Below are 18,381 nucleotides of genomic sequence, written 5' to 3'. Positions count from 1 at the left end.
CAGTGAGCAAGAGTTTCCATTTCAGGGCACCCTTGACACTTCTAAAAGTCTGGGGTTTTTTTTTTTGTTTTGTTTTTTTGAGATGGAGTTTCGCTCTTGTTGCCCAGGCTGGAGTGCAGTGGCTCGATCCTGGCTCACTGCAACCTCCACCTCCCGGGTTCAAGCGATTCTCTTGCCTCAGCCTCCTGAGTAGCTGGGACTATAGGCGCCTGCCACCACACCTGGCTAATTTTTGTATTTTTAGTAGAGACGGGGTTTCACCATGTTGGCCAGGATGGTCTCGATCTCTTGACCTCGTGTTCTGATGGTTTGTAAAAAACAATTTGGTAGATGAAAAATGTATCTCATTGATTGAATGCTGCTTTGTCTGTCAGTGAAGTTAGACATCTTATTAGCTTATTTTGTTAATAAGACTTTTTAATTATTATTTCATGCCCTCCTTCAGTTCATGTTTACACCTGTAACTACTGCAGTCCCATTATTTTTCTCGATGGAATAAGAGAACTCAGCCCAGATTCTTATCCACCCAGAGTATCTCTAGGAGAACTACTTGGTGTCAGCCTTGCAAATACCATTCTCAGAGGTTTTGTGAGCTACCTCAGGTGCACCCAGATCCCACCAGGTGTCGTGTGTAGCACCCCACGAAAGGAGAGCAGCCAGGGTGTGTGGAGCCATGTCCAACCATGAGAGGGAAGGCTGCTTTTTCTACTGTTCCCAATCCTTTTCTCTGTCTTTGACTTTCAGCCACCAACTATAGATAGACAGAGATTGGGACCCCAAAACAAAGTTGATTTATTGCAAAATAAATATGTGATATTCTCTCACATTGCCTGTTTCCTTACCTGGCTGGCAGGTCCTCAGAAGTCTGCGCCATGGCTGGGCACATACCTGCAATCTGAGCACTTTGGGAGGCCGAGGTGGGAGAATCATTTAAGGCCAGGAGTTTGACACGGACCTGAGAAACATAGCGAGACCCTGTCTTTACAAAAAAAAAAAAAAGTCTGCACTGCACACGCAGTCCTGCAGGGTTCCCTCCCCTCTCCAAACTGAGGTTGTCAGCGAAACCATGGCAAGGGGCTGAGAGACCTGCAGGTCCTGGACGCTGCCGCTTAGGTGGCAGTAGGCATGGCGGCTGTCAGGCCAAACTCCTCTTTCATTTCAGAGACACAGGCTGCCTAGGTGGCAGTAGGCATGGCAGTTGCCTGGCCCAACTCTTCCGTTTCAGAGACACAGGCTGCTTAGGTGGCCGCAGGCATGGCGGCTGTCAGGCCAAACTCCTCTTTCATTTCAGAGGCCAGGAGGTCCTGCATGACAAGTTTATTTTGAGCACTAAAGATAACCTGTTAGTTTAATGCAGTGGTACAGTTACTTGTAATTTGTATAGAAACTAAATTTTGACTCCTTTCTAATGAAGTTTGCCTACAAATGGGCAGAAATCAGTGTCCTGTCATATTATTCCAAGTTAATGAGGCAGACTGCATTTTCCTGTTGTATTATTCCATTAATGCGGCGAACTACATTTTAAGAGCTGTGATAGATTAGTAAGATCATTTCGTGATTTGGAAACTGTTCCCTTTTTTGTTCTCAAAGTAATTTTCTTCACAAATCCAACTTAAGGTTATGTGGTTCAGTGCCTCATTTTGCTGAAGAACCTTATTCCCCACGTGGCTCACCCAAAACCAAGGTTGGTTCTTAGTTGCAGACGTTAGGCTGGAGCCTCCATCGCTTGGCCCCAGCCCCGTGTTCTCGGGTAATGCCGAGCTTACCCCTCCTCTGTTGGGGAGGGGCTGTAGGGACGTGGTGGGGCTCTGCAGTCCTGACTGCCATTGTCTGCTTACACGGGCCGCACAGCCAGGCCACTGCAACGCCAACCTACTCCTGGTGTGTTGGCCTCTGGACCCACGCCGACAGCCGTGAGCTCACAACTGCTCCGAGCTTGGAGTCACCTGTTATTCTCCGTGTGTGGTCATGAGTGCCCATGCTGGAGGTGAGCTGGAGACCACGTGTGTAAGATGAGCACACACGGGCTGACCCTGGCCAGATGTGAGGGGCATGTCACCAGTCCTGCAGACCAGTAGCTCAGAGGCAAGGGCAGCAGTCACAAAGGGATGACATCCCGGCAGGAAGGTGGACTTGGGGGACTTTCAGTAGCTAGACTGGGGTAAGGTACCACAGTGGGAGGACACTGGGGAAGTTAAGTTGGCCTCAGAGACCACAGAGGCTGTTGAATGCCAGGCGAGTCATGGCTTTTCTACCCACCTCACAGTGGGGAGCTTTTGAAGTTTTTTGAGGTGATATGATCAGAAATCTGTTAGTTCAGGATACAGGTCCTGAACTAACAGATTTGTGTGTCTGTTAACAGACATGTGTGTCCTGAGGGCAGCCCGGCAGCATGTGCCAGCACAAAGCCATGCCCCCATGGACACCGCAGCATGTCCAGGGAGGACCAGCCTGGCGGAGGCACATCCTGCAAGGCCGTCCTTCACTCATAGTTAAAGCCCCAGGCGGCCTGTGGCCTGCACGCTGCATGTGTGGTCACGCACTGGGAGTCCTGGTGACAGTGTGGCCCTCCTCGCAGATGCTTCCAGTGCACCTGTGGAGCAGGGACGGTACCCATGGCAGGGCTGAGTGGCCTGGGCCTTCTTTGTGGAGCGCCATGGACTATCATGATTCCTTTAAAAAATCACATGAGTTTGTATTGAATCAGGCCTTCTGGTAGAGACGAACAGGACAAGGTGTCATGGACTGGGAAGTTACGGAAATTTTAAAGTGTGAAAAGTGTGTGTGAATGAAGTTTATGGAGAATGGGGAGACGCTCACAAGTCCCAGAAGTGCTGCTCCATGCCTCACCCAGGGCCCCAGAGGGATGGGCTTGGTCATGGGTGCCGTGGCCTGTGTGGGTCCAGGGGGCCCCAGGGAAGAGGAGTGGTTGGGCTGCTAGAGTCTTTGTTTGCAGAGTCTGACCTCTCACCACCAATACCAGATTCCCCTGGGGTAGGGTTTAACAGGCAGATCAATGACTCCCTCCCGAGCCGGGTTCTCTGGGGATGCAACCCTTAAATTTGCGTTTTTTCATGACCCTCCCTCTGATTTAAGTACAGGCAAACTGCCAACCTGGTGCCGCCTTGCCACCTTTACATGATGTGTCATTTGGGTTAAGACATTTGACAACTTGCTAATCCTCTGACCATGTGTTCCCACAGGGAGGTGGGGAAGACAGGGCTCCGGCTACCACAGGACGGGCTCTGGGTATAGCCGTTCCAGTCAGGGGCAGCCGTGGAGAGACCAGGGACCAGGTAAGAAGGCCAGTGGTCACTGCTGGGCCACCTGCATGGCACTGCCTCTCACCTTGTGCTTTTGCTGATAACTGCCTTCCTTTCTTTCAGAAAGAGGTTGTATAGTTCCAGTAAATAAACAGATAAGTATACCGATGCATCTAATTTTTATCATTTAGTGAAATAAAAACAAATAATTTCCATGCTTGATGCTAGCCCTGTCTGCTTCTGGCCCCTTTATTCATTTTCTATCAGTTCATTCTGCTCAAGATCCAGTTTTTGTAATTTGCTCGCTAGAAGGCACTTGTAAAGTTTACATGTGGAAGATCCATTGTTCTCATGAAAAAAGGGCAGGTTGTAGTGTTTCACCATAGCCGTGTTCAGGTGATAGCATTCCGATATTTTCCGTGACTTGGATTATACTGTGAGGTAGAAAATAGCCCCAACCCTGTGATTTTTACATATATTGTACAGATACTGTTTTAATGCATGTATTATGCTGAATTTAAATACATCGAGAGCTTCACATCAGGATTTGAGCTCAAATTCCTTACAGTTTTGAGAGCCAAACTTCATAAACTTTGAAATTACCTAATATTTATCATTGAATGCCTTAAAAGCCAAATCTACCTTTAATTTATGGTATTTGTGACTTTCACAACGTCTCAAATGTGTAGACTCGCAAGCTGCTCAAATTATTCTCTAAAACACAGCAAGTCTTCGGTGTGAATCCAGTTGACCTTTGGGGTCCGTCTGGGGTGGAGTCTGCATGGAGGCTGCAGGGCCGCATGTCTGTTGAGTACCGTGTCCTTTCCTCTTGGGTCTGTGCAGTCAGCAAACATTGCGAGTCCACCGTATGATTGTTCAGGGTAGATCAGAATTCGTGGTGACTGTGTTTGAAATGCCCGTCCTTGAGAGAGGGCTCCATGAATTTAGGTTTATATGTGCTTGAGATGTTTCCTTGAATGAGCCTAACCTGCAGAAACTCTACCCCACCAAGCCGTGTGCTCACTGTCATCTGGAGCTTCAAGATGGCCCCCACTGAGCATGTGCAGTCCGTCCTCTCATGGTCTCTACTGCAGTTTAACATAAGGGTCACTTCCACTTTGTCACTGACTAAATCCAAGTATTTATACCAGTGCAGTGCAGCTGAGATCTGGGCAGAAGACCTTCCGTTTGTGCAAGGATATTTGAGATTGCTTTTAACTTAGAAGGTACTGCAGTTGATTGGAGTAAACCACGAACAGGGAACCTGAAAACAACAGGAGCGATTTTGTAAACTGACCTAGCCTCAGACTGAAGCCTGGTGCTGGGGGCCGTTGCCGCTGCCCTCGGTGACTCTGGCCTAGGGGTGCAGTCCTGTGCGATGCGTGTGCTGTGGCTTTCCAGTTCGCTTCTCCACTCTGGTTAAGAGTCTGCTTTCAGGTCAGAAACTGCAGCCCTGAGGTCGTGTGTGTGTAGATTGCTCAGCGCCTGTCCTGGGGGCTCCCCGTGGGCTGGGGGCCTACAGCCCTGACCTGGCGGATCCTGGCGGATCTGTCTGCAGCTGGCAGTGCACATTAGGGCTGCTTTGGGAAGAGTGCGGGATCTGGGCTTCTGAGTCTTTGGGGTGAGAGGCCTTCCTCACATGAGCCATGGTGAGGCTGCTCCCAGAGGAAGGTGAGCGTGTGCAGAGCACTTAGGTCCAAATGGGTGGGTAGAGCTTACGCTCCCCCTCCATCACTCCCTCGCTCTCTCTGCTGCTTTAAATAGCGGATCTGAGATCTCCTTGACAAGGTGATATTTAAGCAAAGGCCTGATGAGAGGGTGGGAGCTGATGCCAGACACCTCTGTGCCAGATGTGGAGACAGAGGAGGCAGTCAGAGCTGTCACGAGGTCAGGTGGGCTAGACCTGGAGGGCCCTGCAGCTCTGTGTGAATCTGGAGTCCACACCAACCAAGAAGCTGGACCCAGGTGATTGCAGCAGGTGGTGAGACCTCAGTGACCACATCCCGTGGAAATGCTCAAGGCCTGCAGACCGTCCACATCCAGCTGATGATGGCACACAGCTTGGTCTAGATCTAGGGTCTAGTAATGTTGGAAATACTGGGTTGACTGATATAGAGTAAAGCCACTGGGTGTAACGGGCATCCCAGCCTCATCCATCCACACCTTCCCGCCCTGGAGATCCATGACCAGCCTGGCCGTAAATGCCAGGCCAACCTCGATGACATGAAAGGCATCGGCCCCTCCAGGTAAGGATTCAGCAGAACCCACCTGACCCAGTAAGGCAGGCTGGAGGGGAGGGAAGAGCCGCAGCCTCTCTTTCGGGCAGCCTGACTGGGCAGGGCATGCTGTCGTGTCCCCTACTCCTAGCCTCGTGGTAAGAAAGGGGACCTTCTCTTACCCTCTGGCTTGGAGTTGTCCCCTTCTTCCCCCTGGGCCTCAGGAAGGTGGGGAGGGGATGGTCAAGAGAGTCCACAGTCCAGATGGGAGGATGGGCAAAGGCTGTGGGTTCTGCAGACAGGTGTGCCCGCCCGTCACATCACGGAGGAAACGAGAGTGTGCCGTCAGGCCTGCCACTGACGGGACGTGTCGCTGCAGGCAACGCCCTGAACCCTTTCCATCGGGCACGTGCCCTAGATAACCTTGAGTGTCCTTTCTAGCTCTGGAATTCTGTGACTTTGGATTCTATTTATTGAATGGTGGGTGAGACGTTAGTAAAGTGTAACTCTCAGGAGCCAGTAAGGAAGGTGGAACCATGTCATAACTCCTAGGAGTGAGTGAGAAAGGTAGAGCTGTGTCATTTACAGACAGATGTACCATCAAGAACATGCCCCGGCCTGCCCTGATCTTAGAAGGTAGGTAGAGTGGGACCTGTTTGGTACTGACTCCTCTGGGAATGGTAAGAGTCACAGGCTTTTCTTTTTTCCCTTTCTTCCAGAGGTGGCCCGCTGTGGTAGCTTCAGACAGACTGACTTTGACTCAAGCCCTGGTTCTGTCCCTTCCCAGTGGCCTGCCCTTAGGGGATCCCTGGACCCCTGGGCTGCTCCCTGGCTTTTGATCAGTGTGGCCTGACCAGCTGCAGGGACGGCGCCTCCACAGCACCAGCACCCAGGCGGAGGTGATCGTGGCCGCTTCTTCCAAAACCAAGTTTTTCCTTTCCTGGCATTAATGCTAACATTTCTCTTAATATTTATGTCAAACTGTTCTGTGAAACATAAAGCAATGTCAGTCCTACCTCAGTGTCGCTGTTCTTGCAGAATGAAGTGAAGCAGGAACAGCACCAAAGCCTGCAGGTGTGGCCTGGAGGGAGCAGAACCGTCTGCTCCTCCCGGGGCTCCCCCAGCGCATAGCCCTGGGCCGGGTGCCAGGAAGCATGCCATGCACATTGGCTTCTTTCTTTCTTTAGTGTGGTGACAGAGACAGGAGCGTCTTTGAAGTAGACCAGAAGAACCCCCTTCCTTGGATTGACAGGAAACAGGTTTTTTTCTGATTCTGTTAGCAGAGAACAGCGTCCAGAAATTTCTCCTCCTCGTGCAAATTAAAACAGCAGAATGACTTTCCATAGGCAGAACCGTAGCTAGTCATTGTCAGCCCTGGATCCCTGCCCGGGGAAAGTCTCACTCTTGGAACCCTGTGTGCCTCTGCAGCAGATCCCTCGGCCAGCCGGTAACAGGCAGCCCCCAGTCACCCCTGGTCTTGCCAGAAGTCCGGAAGCCACCATGGTTTCCTCGTCCTGCCTGGTGGCAGCTCCTTGGGGCAGGCTGAGCTAAGTCTGAGGGATCTCTAAGTGGCATGCAGCAGCTGGTTGTGTGGGTGAGGAGACAGCCCTCGGATGGACACAGGTTTGGAGGTGACAGGACATGGGGGGCTGGCGGGAGACAGACAGAGGCAGCGTCCCATCAGGACTGAGCTGGAGAGGGAGGCCGTCCAGAAGCTGGCAGAGAGGAGAGGCTCTGAGGACAGCTGACAGAAAGGGCCAGGGAGCAGGGAGGAAGGGAACAAAGGCAGACTGTCCCCGACAGGAGCCAGGACAGGCACCGCCGGTATCTCCGGGAGCACTTGTTTCTTAATCCTTTCTGCCTGTAATAGTGTAAGCTGCTGATAGGAAGCAGAAAATATGTACAGACTGAGTATCCCAAGTCTGAAATCCAGAATGCTCCACAGTCCAGAATTTTTACCCACCAACAGGACGCTCAAAGGAAATGCTCCTTGAAGCATTTTGGAATTTCGGACATTCAGATTAGGGTTGCTGAACCCCGGTAAGTATAATGCAGATATTCCAAAATCTGAAAAAAATCTGAAACCTGAACCACTTCTGGTTCCAAGCATTTCAGAAAAGGGTTACTCAGCCTCCAGTAAACAACCCAGGGCTGCCTCCGCAGCCTGTGTCTCTGTGGGTTTGGACGTATGAGTGGCCACAGGCCTCCCCAGGAGGCACTCCTTTCTCTACCCAGAACATGCCATCCTCCCTCGGGACTCCCTGCGCCATGGGCTCTGTGGCCCCCTGCACCCTGCGTGTCCCACACTCAGTCCCTCATTTTCATCTTTGCTGTGTTCCCACTGCTGAGGGTGCTGTGCATGTCCCAGGATGGACCTAAGGAGGCAGACTTAGCAGATGAAGGCCCCTGGTGTGTGTGCCCTCTTGTCTTGCTTTAATACTTGCTTCCTGTAGATTCCTGAATCCCTGAGCTGGTCCACAAGGCTGTGGGGTTGCAGAGGTTCTCCCTAGGTTCTGCATTTTGCCAAGCTTTCCGTAGCATGCCCAGTAATTTGCTTTTAAATCCAGTACGCACATCTATAAGTACCACTTTAGCACAAGTTTCATTTCTGATATCCATTTATTTAGGATGTCATTGACAAAGACAAATAAAAAGTCAAGTAACCAAAGTGAATTTGTAGCTCTTCCTGACCCAGAAAGGAGCACAGAGGAGATGTGAGCAGTGGGCCCAGGATAAGTGTGGGCACCGCTGGCCCTGCTGAGTGAAGGACGTGAGACCAGGAGAGCAGCTCCACACCGGTCTCTGCCGCCTCGTTCCTACGTCACTGTTCAGTGGGCTCTCCCGGGCTCTGCAGAGCCCGCAGCCCTCCAGAAAGGAGGAGACGGTCGGGCTACGTGGCGTGAACTCCAGGTGTAGGGTCCCTTCTCGCCGCCCACAGGACCACTTAGAATTTCAGGAACTATTGGGCACCTGAAGGAATGTTTGTCAGTCTGGGTGCAAGGCCTAGGGAAGCACGTTTTACCACTTCTGTTCTGGTCACTTAGAAACAGTAAAACTGTAATGACGTCAGCAGCTGGAGCCTAACACCACTTCAAGGCCGTGCCCTAGTTTCATAAATAGGTCTTTGACAAAGATCTCTGCTTTATTGGAGTAGATCGTAACAGTAACACAGAAATCAAAGAGTGGTGATGCATGTGGTTTGGGGCCAGAAAGTAGCCCTAGGAGACTCTCAGCTTAAAGGCAGAATTGAGATGTTAAATGCCGAATGCCAGATTTAAGAGTTTAGGAATAAGAGCAGGAGAAATTAAGCGGTTCTTGCAAAACAGAAGCGAGGGTGCTACGTTTCATTTGCGTTCTGCCTTCCATGCGGACGTAGTTACAGAAATGACATCGGGGTGCCTGTGTGTATTCTCATTTCAGAGATTCCAGTGTAAAGGGTATGTTATACACATACTGGAATGTGCTTTTCAGACCAAGTAATCCACTTTTTCACTTGTAATTACTGTGAGTGACTTTGGGGCAACACATTTCTTCCTGGGTTTTGCCTACCTTGAACTCCTCTTTTGGTATTTCTTGGAGACATTAAAGTAGTTCAAGTAGAAAGTTGTCACTGTTTCCAGGGCAATTGATAGGTAAAATTCCTTGTGTTAGTAAAAACACTAAAAATGCCTCATCATGAAAGTATTCAGTCACTGCCAAAAGGTTGTCAAGTTTCCGGGGCCTAAGTGTGTGGACAGGTAGTGGGGTCCTGGGGAGCCTGAACTCTCTGGTCCACTTCAAAGGCCTCAGAGCTCAGTGCAGGCAGCTGCCCCGAGAACAAAGGCTGCTCAAGTGAGAAGGCTTTAACCTCTTCCTTGCTGTTGCTCAGCCCAGCTGGCAAGAAATGATGTGTTAAATTCCACAGTCCATAGCTACAATTTGCCTGTGACTTTCCAGATTGTCACTTCTCTGTGGTGATTCTGTAGGAGGCCTGCTGTAAAACTGCCTGTGATCATCTGTGATAACAAGGGTGGGGGCAGAGGTAACAAGGGTCTGGAAACCTCACTGTGGCTGTAACCCTCTCCTTTCACACCTTCTGCCGGAGCCCACACTTTTGGGGGGAGTGTGAGAGACCCAGACTGCCCACGGCAGGAATGGGTCAGAGGAGAGTCGTGGAGACCGTCCCCAGTCACTGCAAGTGAAGGCTCACGCTGTCATACACCAGAAGATAGAGCAGGGAACTCTGGAAGAAAAGTGTTATTTTTAAAATGTGAAAAACTGTCACTGTTTCTACTACGAGGAGGGAGGTTCCGCCCCGAGTCTCTTCCCAACGTTCCCTGTCTGTCAGAAAGGCAGACAGTGGCCACCCACGCTGGGACTGGAGAAGGGAAGTCTGGGCCAGCCACAGAAAGAGCTGCACGTGGGCTTTTCTGTGTTGGCAGAACGTCCACGGTGAGCCATCTGCATGTGAATTTCCATTTCCAAACGTCAGCAATAGTAAATGCCTAGAAATCCCGCAGATGGATGGAGCTGGTGTGAAGAGGAACAACTTCGACATTGTTTCCTTCCATGAACCTCTTAATTAATTGCTTCCACTTTAATGGAATAATTATGGAACACAGTTTTAATGGCATGTGGCCACAACTATAAAGAGGATGAAGCTCTGTCCTCCAAATACAGCTCAGCATCTTTGTTCATACTTAAAAATGTGCAGCGTTCTTGTTTGTGTATTGAGAGAGATATATTCTTACTTTGGTTTTCATGTCTGTTTACTGCAGGAAGCAGACAGTATGAGCATGACCAGTGGAGAAGGTACTAGCCGTCCTCCAGGTAAGTTCACCACCCGCATCTCCAGAAGAAATCAGTCACGTCTGCCTTTATAACATAAATCTTCCGTATCACGTACCAAAGTAAACAGGACTCAGATATTGAATCCTGCTGACCTGGTGCCGAGTTAACTTGGTTTCAAGACACGCTTGCTTCCTCCAGAAAGAGCGTGGAGAGAAAAAGAGGCACACCTGGACGCAGAGCCCTGCTAGCGCCCTCCTCTGCTGTCGCAGCTGCAAGGAGACCATGCCTGTGGGAGCCGGGCCTCGCTTGCATGAAGAAGGAAAGATGCCTTTTCAGTGGTGCCTCCGCCCATCATGCAGAAGAGCTTTTGTTGGCTTCTCTCCCGAGCTTGTGCCTGATTCTGTGGCCCAAAACAATCATTGTTAATATCTTCGTGTATTTCATTCTGATCTTTCATTCATATATATGATGCCTAGCTAATTTCATTTTAAAATAAATGGGGATCTGTTGTATTCTGATTTTTTATTAACAACACTAGATTATGAGGGATTGTCTCCTGTTATTAGAAAGTCAGAAAACACTATATAGTAGTCCTCCCTTATCTGTGGGAGAGACATCCCAAGACCCTCAGTGGATGCCTGAGACTGTGGATAGTATGTGTGGAACCCTACATATATGTATACACGTGGCTTTTTCCTCTACGTACATACTGTGGCAAAGCTTAACAAGGAACAGTAAGAGATTAACAGCAGTCAATAACCAATAAAAGTTACGTGAATGTGATCTCTCTCAAAATATCATACTGTAATCACCCTTCTTGCTATCTGAAAACCAAGACCACCACTAAGTGACTCATGGTCGGAGAAGCTGGATGCGGGGCTGATTCATGTCCCGGGCATGACAGAGCAGGAGGTACGAAGTTTCATCACAATACTCACAATGGCGAGCAAGTTAAAATGGATTTCCCATTTAATGTTTTCAGACTTGAGTGGACCATGAGGAACCAAAACCCCAGAAAGTGAAGCTGGGCGTATTTCAGAAATTCTTTTCTAATCAGAAATTCTAATCAAACGTAAGTTTCCAACTATGTGTGCTCTTGGTCCTGAGAAGTGTTTGAACAGAAAAGTAACAACTAACTTCCCACCTTTCTGGTGGAAGAGTTAATTCTGCCTGGAGGGTTCTGCCTGGGAGGCATGACAGCATGTGTGTGACTCCTGTATCTGTTTCTGTGGAGTCATCCCTTTCATTTCATTTTGCCAGGGCCTGGCTCAGGATTTTCAGTGGCAGTGCCTGTGAGGACAGGCCTGGCCCTCCATGCAGTCACACAGGAAATCCACAGAGAACATGCTGAGAGCAGCCGGCGGCTGTGCTGCCAGCAGGCCTGGTTTACGATGCCGCAAGTGAATGGCACGTTTGTTCCTCTTTATCTCTGAGCATTGGAGGCTTTTGTTTTTTAAAAAAAAATTAAGTTCAGAGTAATCCTTTTCATGGAAGAATCTTCAGGTCATCCAAGAATTGAAATTTTAAGCCCCAGATTGTACGGAGCTGTACCTGTGGCAAAAGGAATGGCCAGGGTGTTGATGATAGAAAAGATTCAGATGAGGAGTTAGAAGGCCAGCCCTCTGTGGGAGGCCGTCTTCCAGAAACCTCGAACTCATGTCTCTCTCCACCTGAGAAAGGAGAGGAAAAGCTGGTGTGACCCCCGGTCCTGCTGGGCCACACTGTGGCTCTGAAGGTGCCCAGGGTCCTTAGGAGTGCTCACTTCTGTCACCTGAAGACACTTCCTTCTGGTTGTTGCTCTTTAAAAACAAAATAAGCCCCTGAACGTGCTTGCAGGCCCGTTCGTGTGCCTGCACTTGACGAATTACCTTGACCAACAGGCCAAAGGCACAGAGCTCCAAAGCGTCATCTTTCCTTAAAATCCTGAGTGTTTACTAAAAAGGGACATGGCCTCTGGGTATTTTATGACATTTGTATTTCTTACATTTTAAATACCCTAACCACTCCCTTCAGTTTCTTCTTAAGGACATTTACATCTAATTATTTTCCATGCAAGTCTTGTAGGACCCACATTTTTTCCTAGCTTTGGAAATAGATTTTTTTCATTGCTCTTGTGAGGATTTCCCCATGTCAGTAAACATTAACTTTCTATTTCTTCCATCTTTGCTCATTTGAAACCCTGCTGCTTCTAGATCTATTTCTTTGCACTTGTATAACTTTCAAATAAATTCCTCATCTCTTAGACTAAGAGAGTGGGCATCTCTGAAAATTGTTTTCTCCTTCATAATACCTGAATTCTAGTTTGTCAATGAAATATTTGTGTTTGGTTAACAAGCCTTATTTAAGCCATTAAGTTAATATAATCTTCACTACACTTGAAAAACCAGAGAACTGAATTTTTTGTCATTCCAATATGTAAGTTAACACTGCAGTCAAGTCTTATGATGAAATTTCCATGTATCAAATTGAAAGTAAAGCAAAATATGTTTATTACTCATAATTAATATACTTTCACATTTCTTTGATTCTTTGTAAGACATTTCAGCATGTGGATGTGGGGAATGGTGAGCCTGCCCCAGAAACATCTCCCTGCTGCCACCATGGCCACGGCTCTGTGGTCTTTCACTGACTCCTGAAACTCCACGTAAATCTACCGTCACCCACCCTGTCTTTGACCGTTCCCTTCACCTTCCTGCTCACAGAAAGCTGGCGTTTCCCCCATACCTTGGTGCCTAGAGCCGATGCCCCTCGCATTCTTGGCCTGTTTCCAGGCTGTTGTAGTCGCTTCAGCATGTAGTGGTGCAGAACACCCATTCACTGTGCTTATGGATTCTGGGCGTTGAGTCCAGGCAAGGCATGGCAGGCATCACCTGTCCTGGCTCCCATGTCTGGGCTTGGCTGGAAGACCTGGAGTCGGACACATATTCGTTCTTGCCTGTATCTGGCTGATGCTGGCTCTTAGATGGGGCTTTTGTCTCTCCATGTGAGCCTCTCATTGGTCCTGAAGACTAGTTAACTGATAACTGGATGGTAACTGGATTCTGAACACAAGCATCCCAAAGGCTAAAGAGCCAGGTAGAAACCATGTTACTCTTCATAGCCCAGCCTCCGAAGTCACAGCATCCAACATCTCTTCTGCCATATCCTGTCCATCAAGGCAGACCAAAAAAAAAAAAAAAGTCCAAATTCAGATGGAGATGAAGAAACTGCTTCCTCTTGACTGAGCAGGACAGAGTCCCAGGAAATCATGTGAGACCAGAAGTATTACTATGGCCGTTTTTGGAAAATAGTCTTCTGCACAGACCATTTCCCCTTCTCCATTAAAGCAACAAACTTGGAATCTCATCATCCAACCCTGCCACCCGCCAGTCCTCCTTGTTGGCCTTCGGGTTCCTGGCTGTCAACTCTTCCCAGTATGACTCTTGTAATCGTTTCTGGCAGCCTTAGTATCCTGTAGCTGATCCTTCCAGTGCCCTGATCTCAGTTTCTTGATGTCCCCTCCCAGTGATCTTGTTCCCCACCTTTGGCCTTGTCATTACCAGTAACTCAACTCCTTCACAGTCTCAGTCCCCAGCACTCTCCAGCCACACAGCTCATTACCTCTGGCACACGGTGATTCCTCAGTCAGACAGGAGCTGGGTCCATTGACCCAGCACACTGCAGCCGAGTGCCCGTCATCGGCCCTGGTCCCTTCTTCACCTGTCCTCCCCTATCTGCTGACTTCCGTGGCCAGTAATGGAAGTGACTTTCTTGTATACACTACTTTGCCTCTCTTATTTTATTGTATCTATGTGGTAAAACCACACACCTGTGTTAAATCCAACTCTGCTTTTAGAATGTGGCTAGAGAAAATCCCACAGTCATCATTACTGGTCCCACCTTAAATCCAGTGAGCCCTGGGTGCTGCCCAGTGGCCATTCCCCACTTCCCCCCGCTCTTCAGATGGTTGGTTCGTGTCCTCTTCTCAACCCTCCAGCACTTCTCCTGTCCTCAGTCACAGGTGACAACTTTGCTTTCTGTAAGTTCTCACACCCATGTTTGCTACCCTTCAAGCATCTGCATCATCAAGTCAGAATTCATAAACAGAATACCAGTAGAAATAGACAAATCCACAACAGAGGAAGTATCCACTTTTTAACCTACCCACATGGATGAGCTCACTCTGCTCCTACTTAAGGCCATCTCTCCAGCTGTGAACCCAGGGTCCCTCAGCTGCTCAGACAGCCCCTTGTCCCTGAGTCATCAGCGGTGTCCCCTCCATGCTGTCCATCCCATCTTACAGAAAACTTCTGCAACCTGCTTCTTACTCCAGCGGCCACATCATGTTTCTTTACCTTTATAGAAAAATAATGTTGAGCCCAGAATCCTAAGGTCAGCCAAATTAGCATTCTACACTAAGGAAAAGTTAACACATTTTCAGGAATCGGAAATTATTTGACCCATAGATCCTTTCCAAGAGAAACTGGATAGCAAAATGAGCACATCTAACAGGAATACATGGGCAATGAGAAACAATGTTGAGTACAGAAATTAGTAAAATTTCAGTCATTGCTAAGCAACTATTAACCCAAAGCAAAGCAGCCGAACAATTGGAGACTAAATTTCCATATTATTTCAAGGAAAGAGATGAATGAGGGCAATGAGATAAAAAGAAAAAAGCATACTAAATTTCTTACCTGCTTAGAAAGGACACAAATTTTTATTAAATCTGGATGTTTTTGGAAAAATGTAAGTTTATGTATGCTGAAATGTTAAGTGTGCACATTAAAAGAAGAAAAGTAAATAATAAAAGGAAAGTCTTAAAGCTATCATCCTCATGCATCTGGCATAATAAATGAAAATTACAAGCAAAATACAAGGAGAAATAGACTCAGTAGTAGGACACTTAACATGCATTTCACTCTCGGAAATCAAGATTTCATAAACCAAAAGAAATGACATACATTTGAGTAAGTAAACAAGCTTATTCTAATAGAAATATACAGAACAAATAGATACCTTTTTTTTAATATTCTCAAACACAGATGGGCAGTTCACAAAATTTAACCATGTAGTAGACCCCAAAGTAAACCTCAGTCAAAATACTGAAAAGCCAATTTACTGAAATAACACAAGCCTATTTCCTGCCCTTAAGAAAATAGAGGCCAGGAGCGGTGGCTCACACTTGTAATCCCAGCACTTTGGGAGGCTGAGGTGGGTGGATCACCTGAGGTCAGGGGTTCGAGACCAGCCTGGCCAACATGGAGAAACCCTGTCTCTACTAAAAATACAAAAATTAGCTGGACGTGGTGGTGGCCGCCTGTTGTCCCAGCTATTCAGAAGGCTGAGGCAGGAGAATCGCTTGAACCTGGGAGGTGGAGGTTGTAGTCAGCCAAGATTGCGCCACTGCACTGCAGCCTGGGTGACAGAGCAAGACTCTTTAAAAAAAAACAAGAAGAAGAAAAGAAAAATAGAATGAGAAATCAACAACAAAAGGATAAAAAGCAAAAATTTTTCCACTCAGAAATTAACTCACCATTTAAAAATATGTATTGAGGAAATCAAAACCAAAATTACTTTTACAAATAGAAGTGTTACCTTAAGAAATTCATGGGAGGGGAATGATGTCAGAGAAGATGGCAGACTTGGAAACACCAGGGATCTGTATCCCCACCTAAACAAAAATGGCACTGGCAGAAACTAACCAAAGTAAGTATTTTGGAACTCGGGAGTCTACTTGACAACTTGCAGCCTCTAATGGGAAGCTTGCCTGGTAAGTTGTGGTTAGTTTCCATCAGTTTTGGATGCCTGGTTCCCAAGTGCATGGTAGACAGTCATGCACACATTCCTGGTGCAGTTCGCTGGAGCCAGGATGAGCAATAAGGACCCTGGCTAAAGCATCTTCATGGGATCTAATGGAGGGACACTGGTGGGTTTCTATTGATTTGTTTTTGCTTTTTGGGGGAGTCAGGCATTTAAGGATTAGGACATTCAAGAGCAACCATATATAAGAGAAAATTTAGAAAGCTCCAGCACATGGCCAGGGGAGTGGCAGGTTCAGAAAAAAACTAAGAAGAACTGAGACGTTTTTCCCTCAGGCTGGTCTTCACCACAGAGACACCCTTTAACAAAAAGCAAACCCAAGGGGAGGAAGATTATCTGATTTCCAGAGGTACAACGTTATAAGATTCAAATGTCTGTTTTTCAGTGATAAAGAAAATTACATGGCATACAAGAAACAGGAAAGTATAGCCCATTCATTCGAACAAAACAAAAAATAAATGGCAGTAAATATTTGTGAAGAAGCCTAGATGTCAGACTTAGTGGACAAGACTTTGAAACAGCTATCTTAAAGATGCTCAAAGAAAACATGGACAAAGTCCATTGAAAATGGACTCAATAAGGATAAATTACAAATAGGATCCAAAAAGAAATTCTAAATCTGAAAAGAACAGTAACTGAAATGAAAATTCACCAGAGGAGTTCAGAAGCAGATTTGAGCAGACAATAAAGAATCAGCAAACTTGAAAACAGGAAAATTATTGAGCCTGAGAAATGGAATGAAGAATGAAGAAACGTGAACAGAGCTTAAGGAACCTGGGAAACAGCAAGTGGACCAACACACATTTCAGGAGTCTTAGAAGGGGAAGAGAGAGAGAAATAGAATAAATAATTCTGAAAACTCCTATTTGATAAAAGACATAAATCTACAAATCCAAGAAACTCAACAAACTCCAGCTAGGATAAACTTGGAAAGAGACTCATACCGAGACATTATAGCCAAACCATTGAGGGCCAAAGACAATCCTGAGAGTGAGAAGTTACCAATCAGATAGATTACAAGGGACCTTCAATAGAATTATTGCCATTTTATCAGAAACTTTGGAGGACAGAGCACAATAGGTAGATACATTTAAAATGCCGAAAGAAAAAACACCGTCAACTGAGAATTGTCTGTCTGGCAAAACTATCCTTCAAAAATGAAGGAACCACTCCCAAATAAACATAAGCTGAGGGAGTTCATTACCACTAGACTTGCTGTGCAAGAAATGCCAAAGGGAAATCCCTCAGGTTAAAATTAAAGGGCCCTAGACAGTAACTTGATGCCTGGTTCCCAAGTGCCACATGAAACAGTAAAAAATCTCCAGTAGAGATAAATATATGGGGAATTTTAAAAGCATTATTTTTAGACCTGCACTTTTTATTTTCTATATGATTTGAAAGACAAATGCATAAGAAACAACTGACTAATCTACATTATTGAGTTCACAGTGTATAAAGATGTCATTTGTTTCAACATTGTCTCCTACAATAATTCATTAGCTTGATTTCCCAGCCTACTTACTCTTTTTTAATTTGAGGTTTAATTTTTTCAAAGTAAAACATTCACATAGTTTAGAGAGTCAAAATAGTTCTATAGGCTGTTTATAAAAGCAGAATAATTTAGAAATTATTCTGTGTTTCCCAGAAACACCTACTTACACTTTCAGCTTTTCAGATGATTGTTTCCTAATAATCTGTGTACTTCTAAATAATATTCCTATTGCTATTTCTTTATTTTCTGTTTTAGGGATTACCTATCTAGCACTCCGTATGGACATCAAAGGATTTCCTCTCTTGCCTCTCATCTCACTGCGTTTCCGAGTTCTCTCGAATGTTTTTAATTTTAGTTTATATTACTATTTCCATGAAATCACTGTTCACAGCTAAACCAAATAGTTACTTTTACTTTTTCACTTATCACTTGTTTTCCCTAGATTCTTGTTTTTTTCTGTGAGTTTATTTAGTTTTCTATACATTTATCATAATTTCAGTTCTCAGTTGCAGAAATCTCATTTCAGTACACAGTACACCTATATATTAGGCATCCTGTCAATTTCATCTTCTCGACATATCTTCTGCTCACTGGCCCAGCCCTGCCTTGTGAGCTGTGGCTGTCATCCCTCTCTCTGGGATTGGGGCACTGAGTCCCATACAATCCTCTTTCTCGATTTATTTCCTTATCCTGAGAGAAGAGGAGAATAGGGAATATGTTTTTGAGGCCTTGCAGGTCTGAAAATGTCTTTATTATACCTTCATATTTAATTAAAAGTTTACCTGGTTGTAGAATTCTAGGTTGGAAATAATTTCTTAGAATTTTGAAGACATTGCCT

The 18,381-nt window shown here is 46.5% G+C and overlaps 1 protein-coding gene across 31 annotated transcripts in view; it reads left to right on the top strand.

The window, feature by feature from the left end:
• FAM120B (family with sequence similarity 120 member B) overlaps nt 1-11,044 on the top strand; it is a 95,680-nt gene extending 84,636 nt beyond the window's left edge. For 10 of the 31 annotated variants that reach the window (XM_028846945.2, XM_077999197.1, XM_077999194.1 and 7 more), the window contains 3 exons: nt 3,204-3,296; nt 10,237-10,288; nt 10,448-11,044. In XM_028846945.2, coding sequence (XP_028702778.1) covers nt 3,204-3,296; nt 10,237-10,277 — 134 coding nt within the window. In that variant the 3' untranslated portion in view covers nt 10,278-10,288; nt 10,448-11,044. Of the gene's footprint in view, nt 1-3,203; nt 3,297-10,236; nt 10,289-10,369 lie in introns of all 31 variants that reach the window. The other 21 variants (XM_077999200.1, XM_077999198.1, XM_077999193.1 and 18 more) reach the window with 5 other exon arrangements.
• The last annotated feature ends 7,337 nt before the right edge of the window (nt 11,045-18,381 follow it).

This window comes from Macaca mulatta, chromosome 4 (genome assembly GCF_049350105.2).
Source record: "Macaca mulatta isolate MMU2019108-1 chromosome 4, T2T-MMU8v2.0, whole genome shotgun sequence".
Taxonomy (NCBI): Eukaryota; Metazoa; Chordata; class Mammalia; order Primates; family Cercopithecidae; genus Macaca; species Macaca mulatta.
This window is presented reverse-complemented; position numbering and strand designations above follow the sequence as displayed.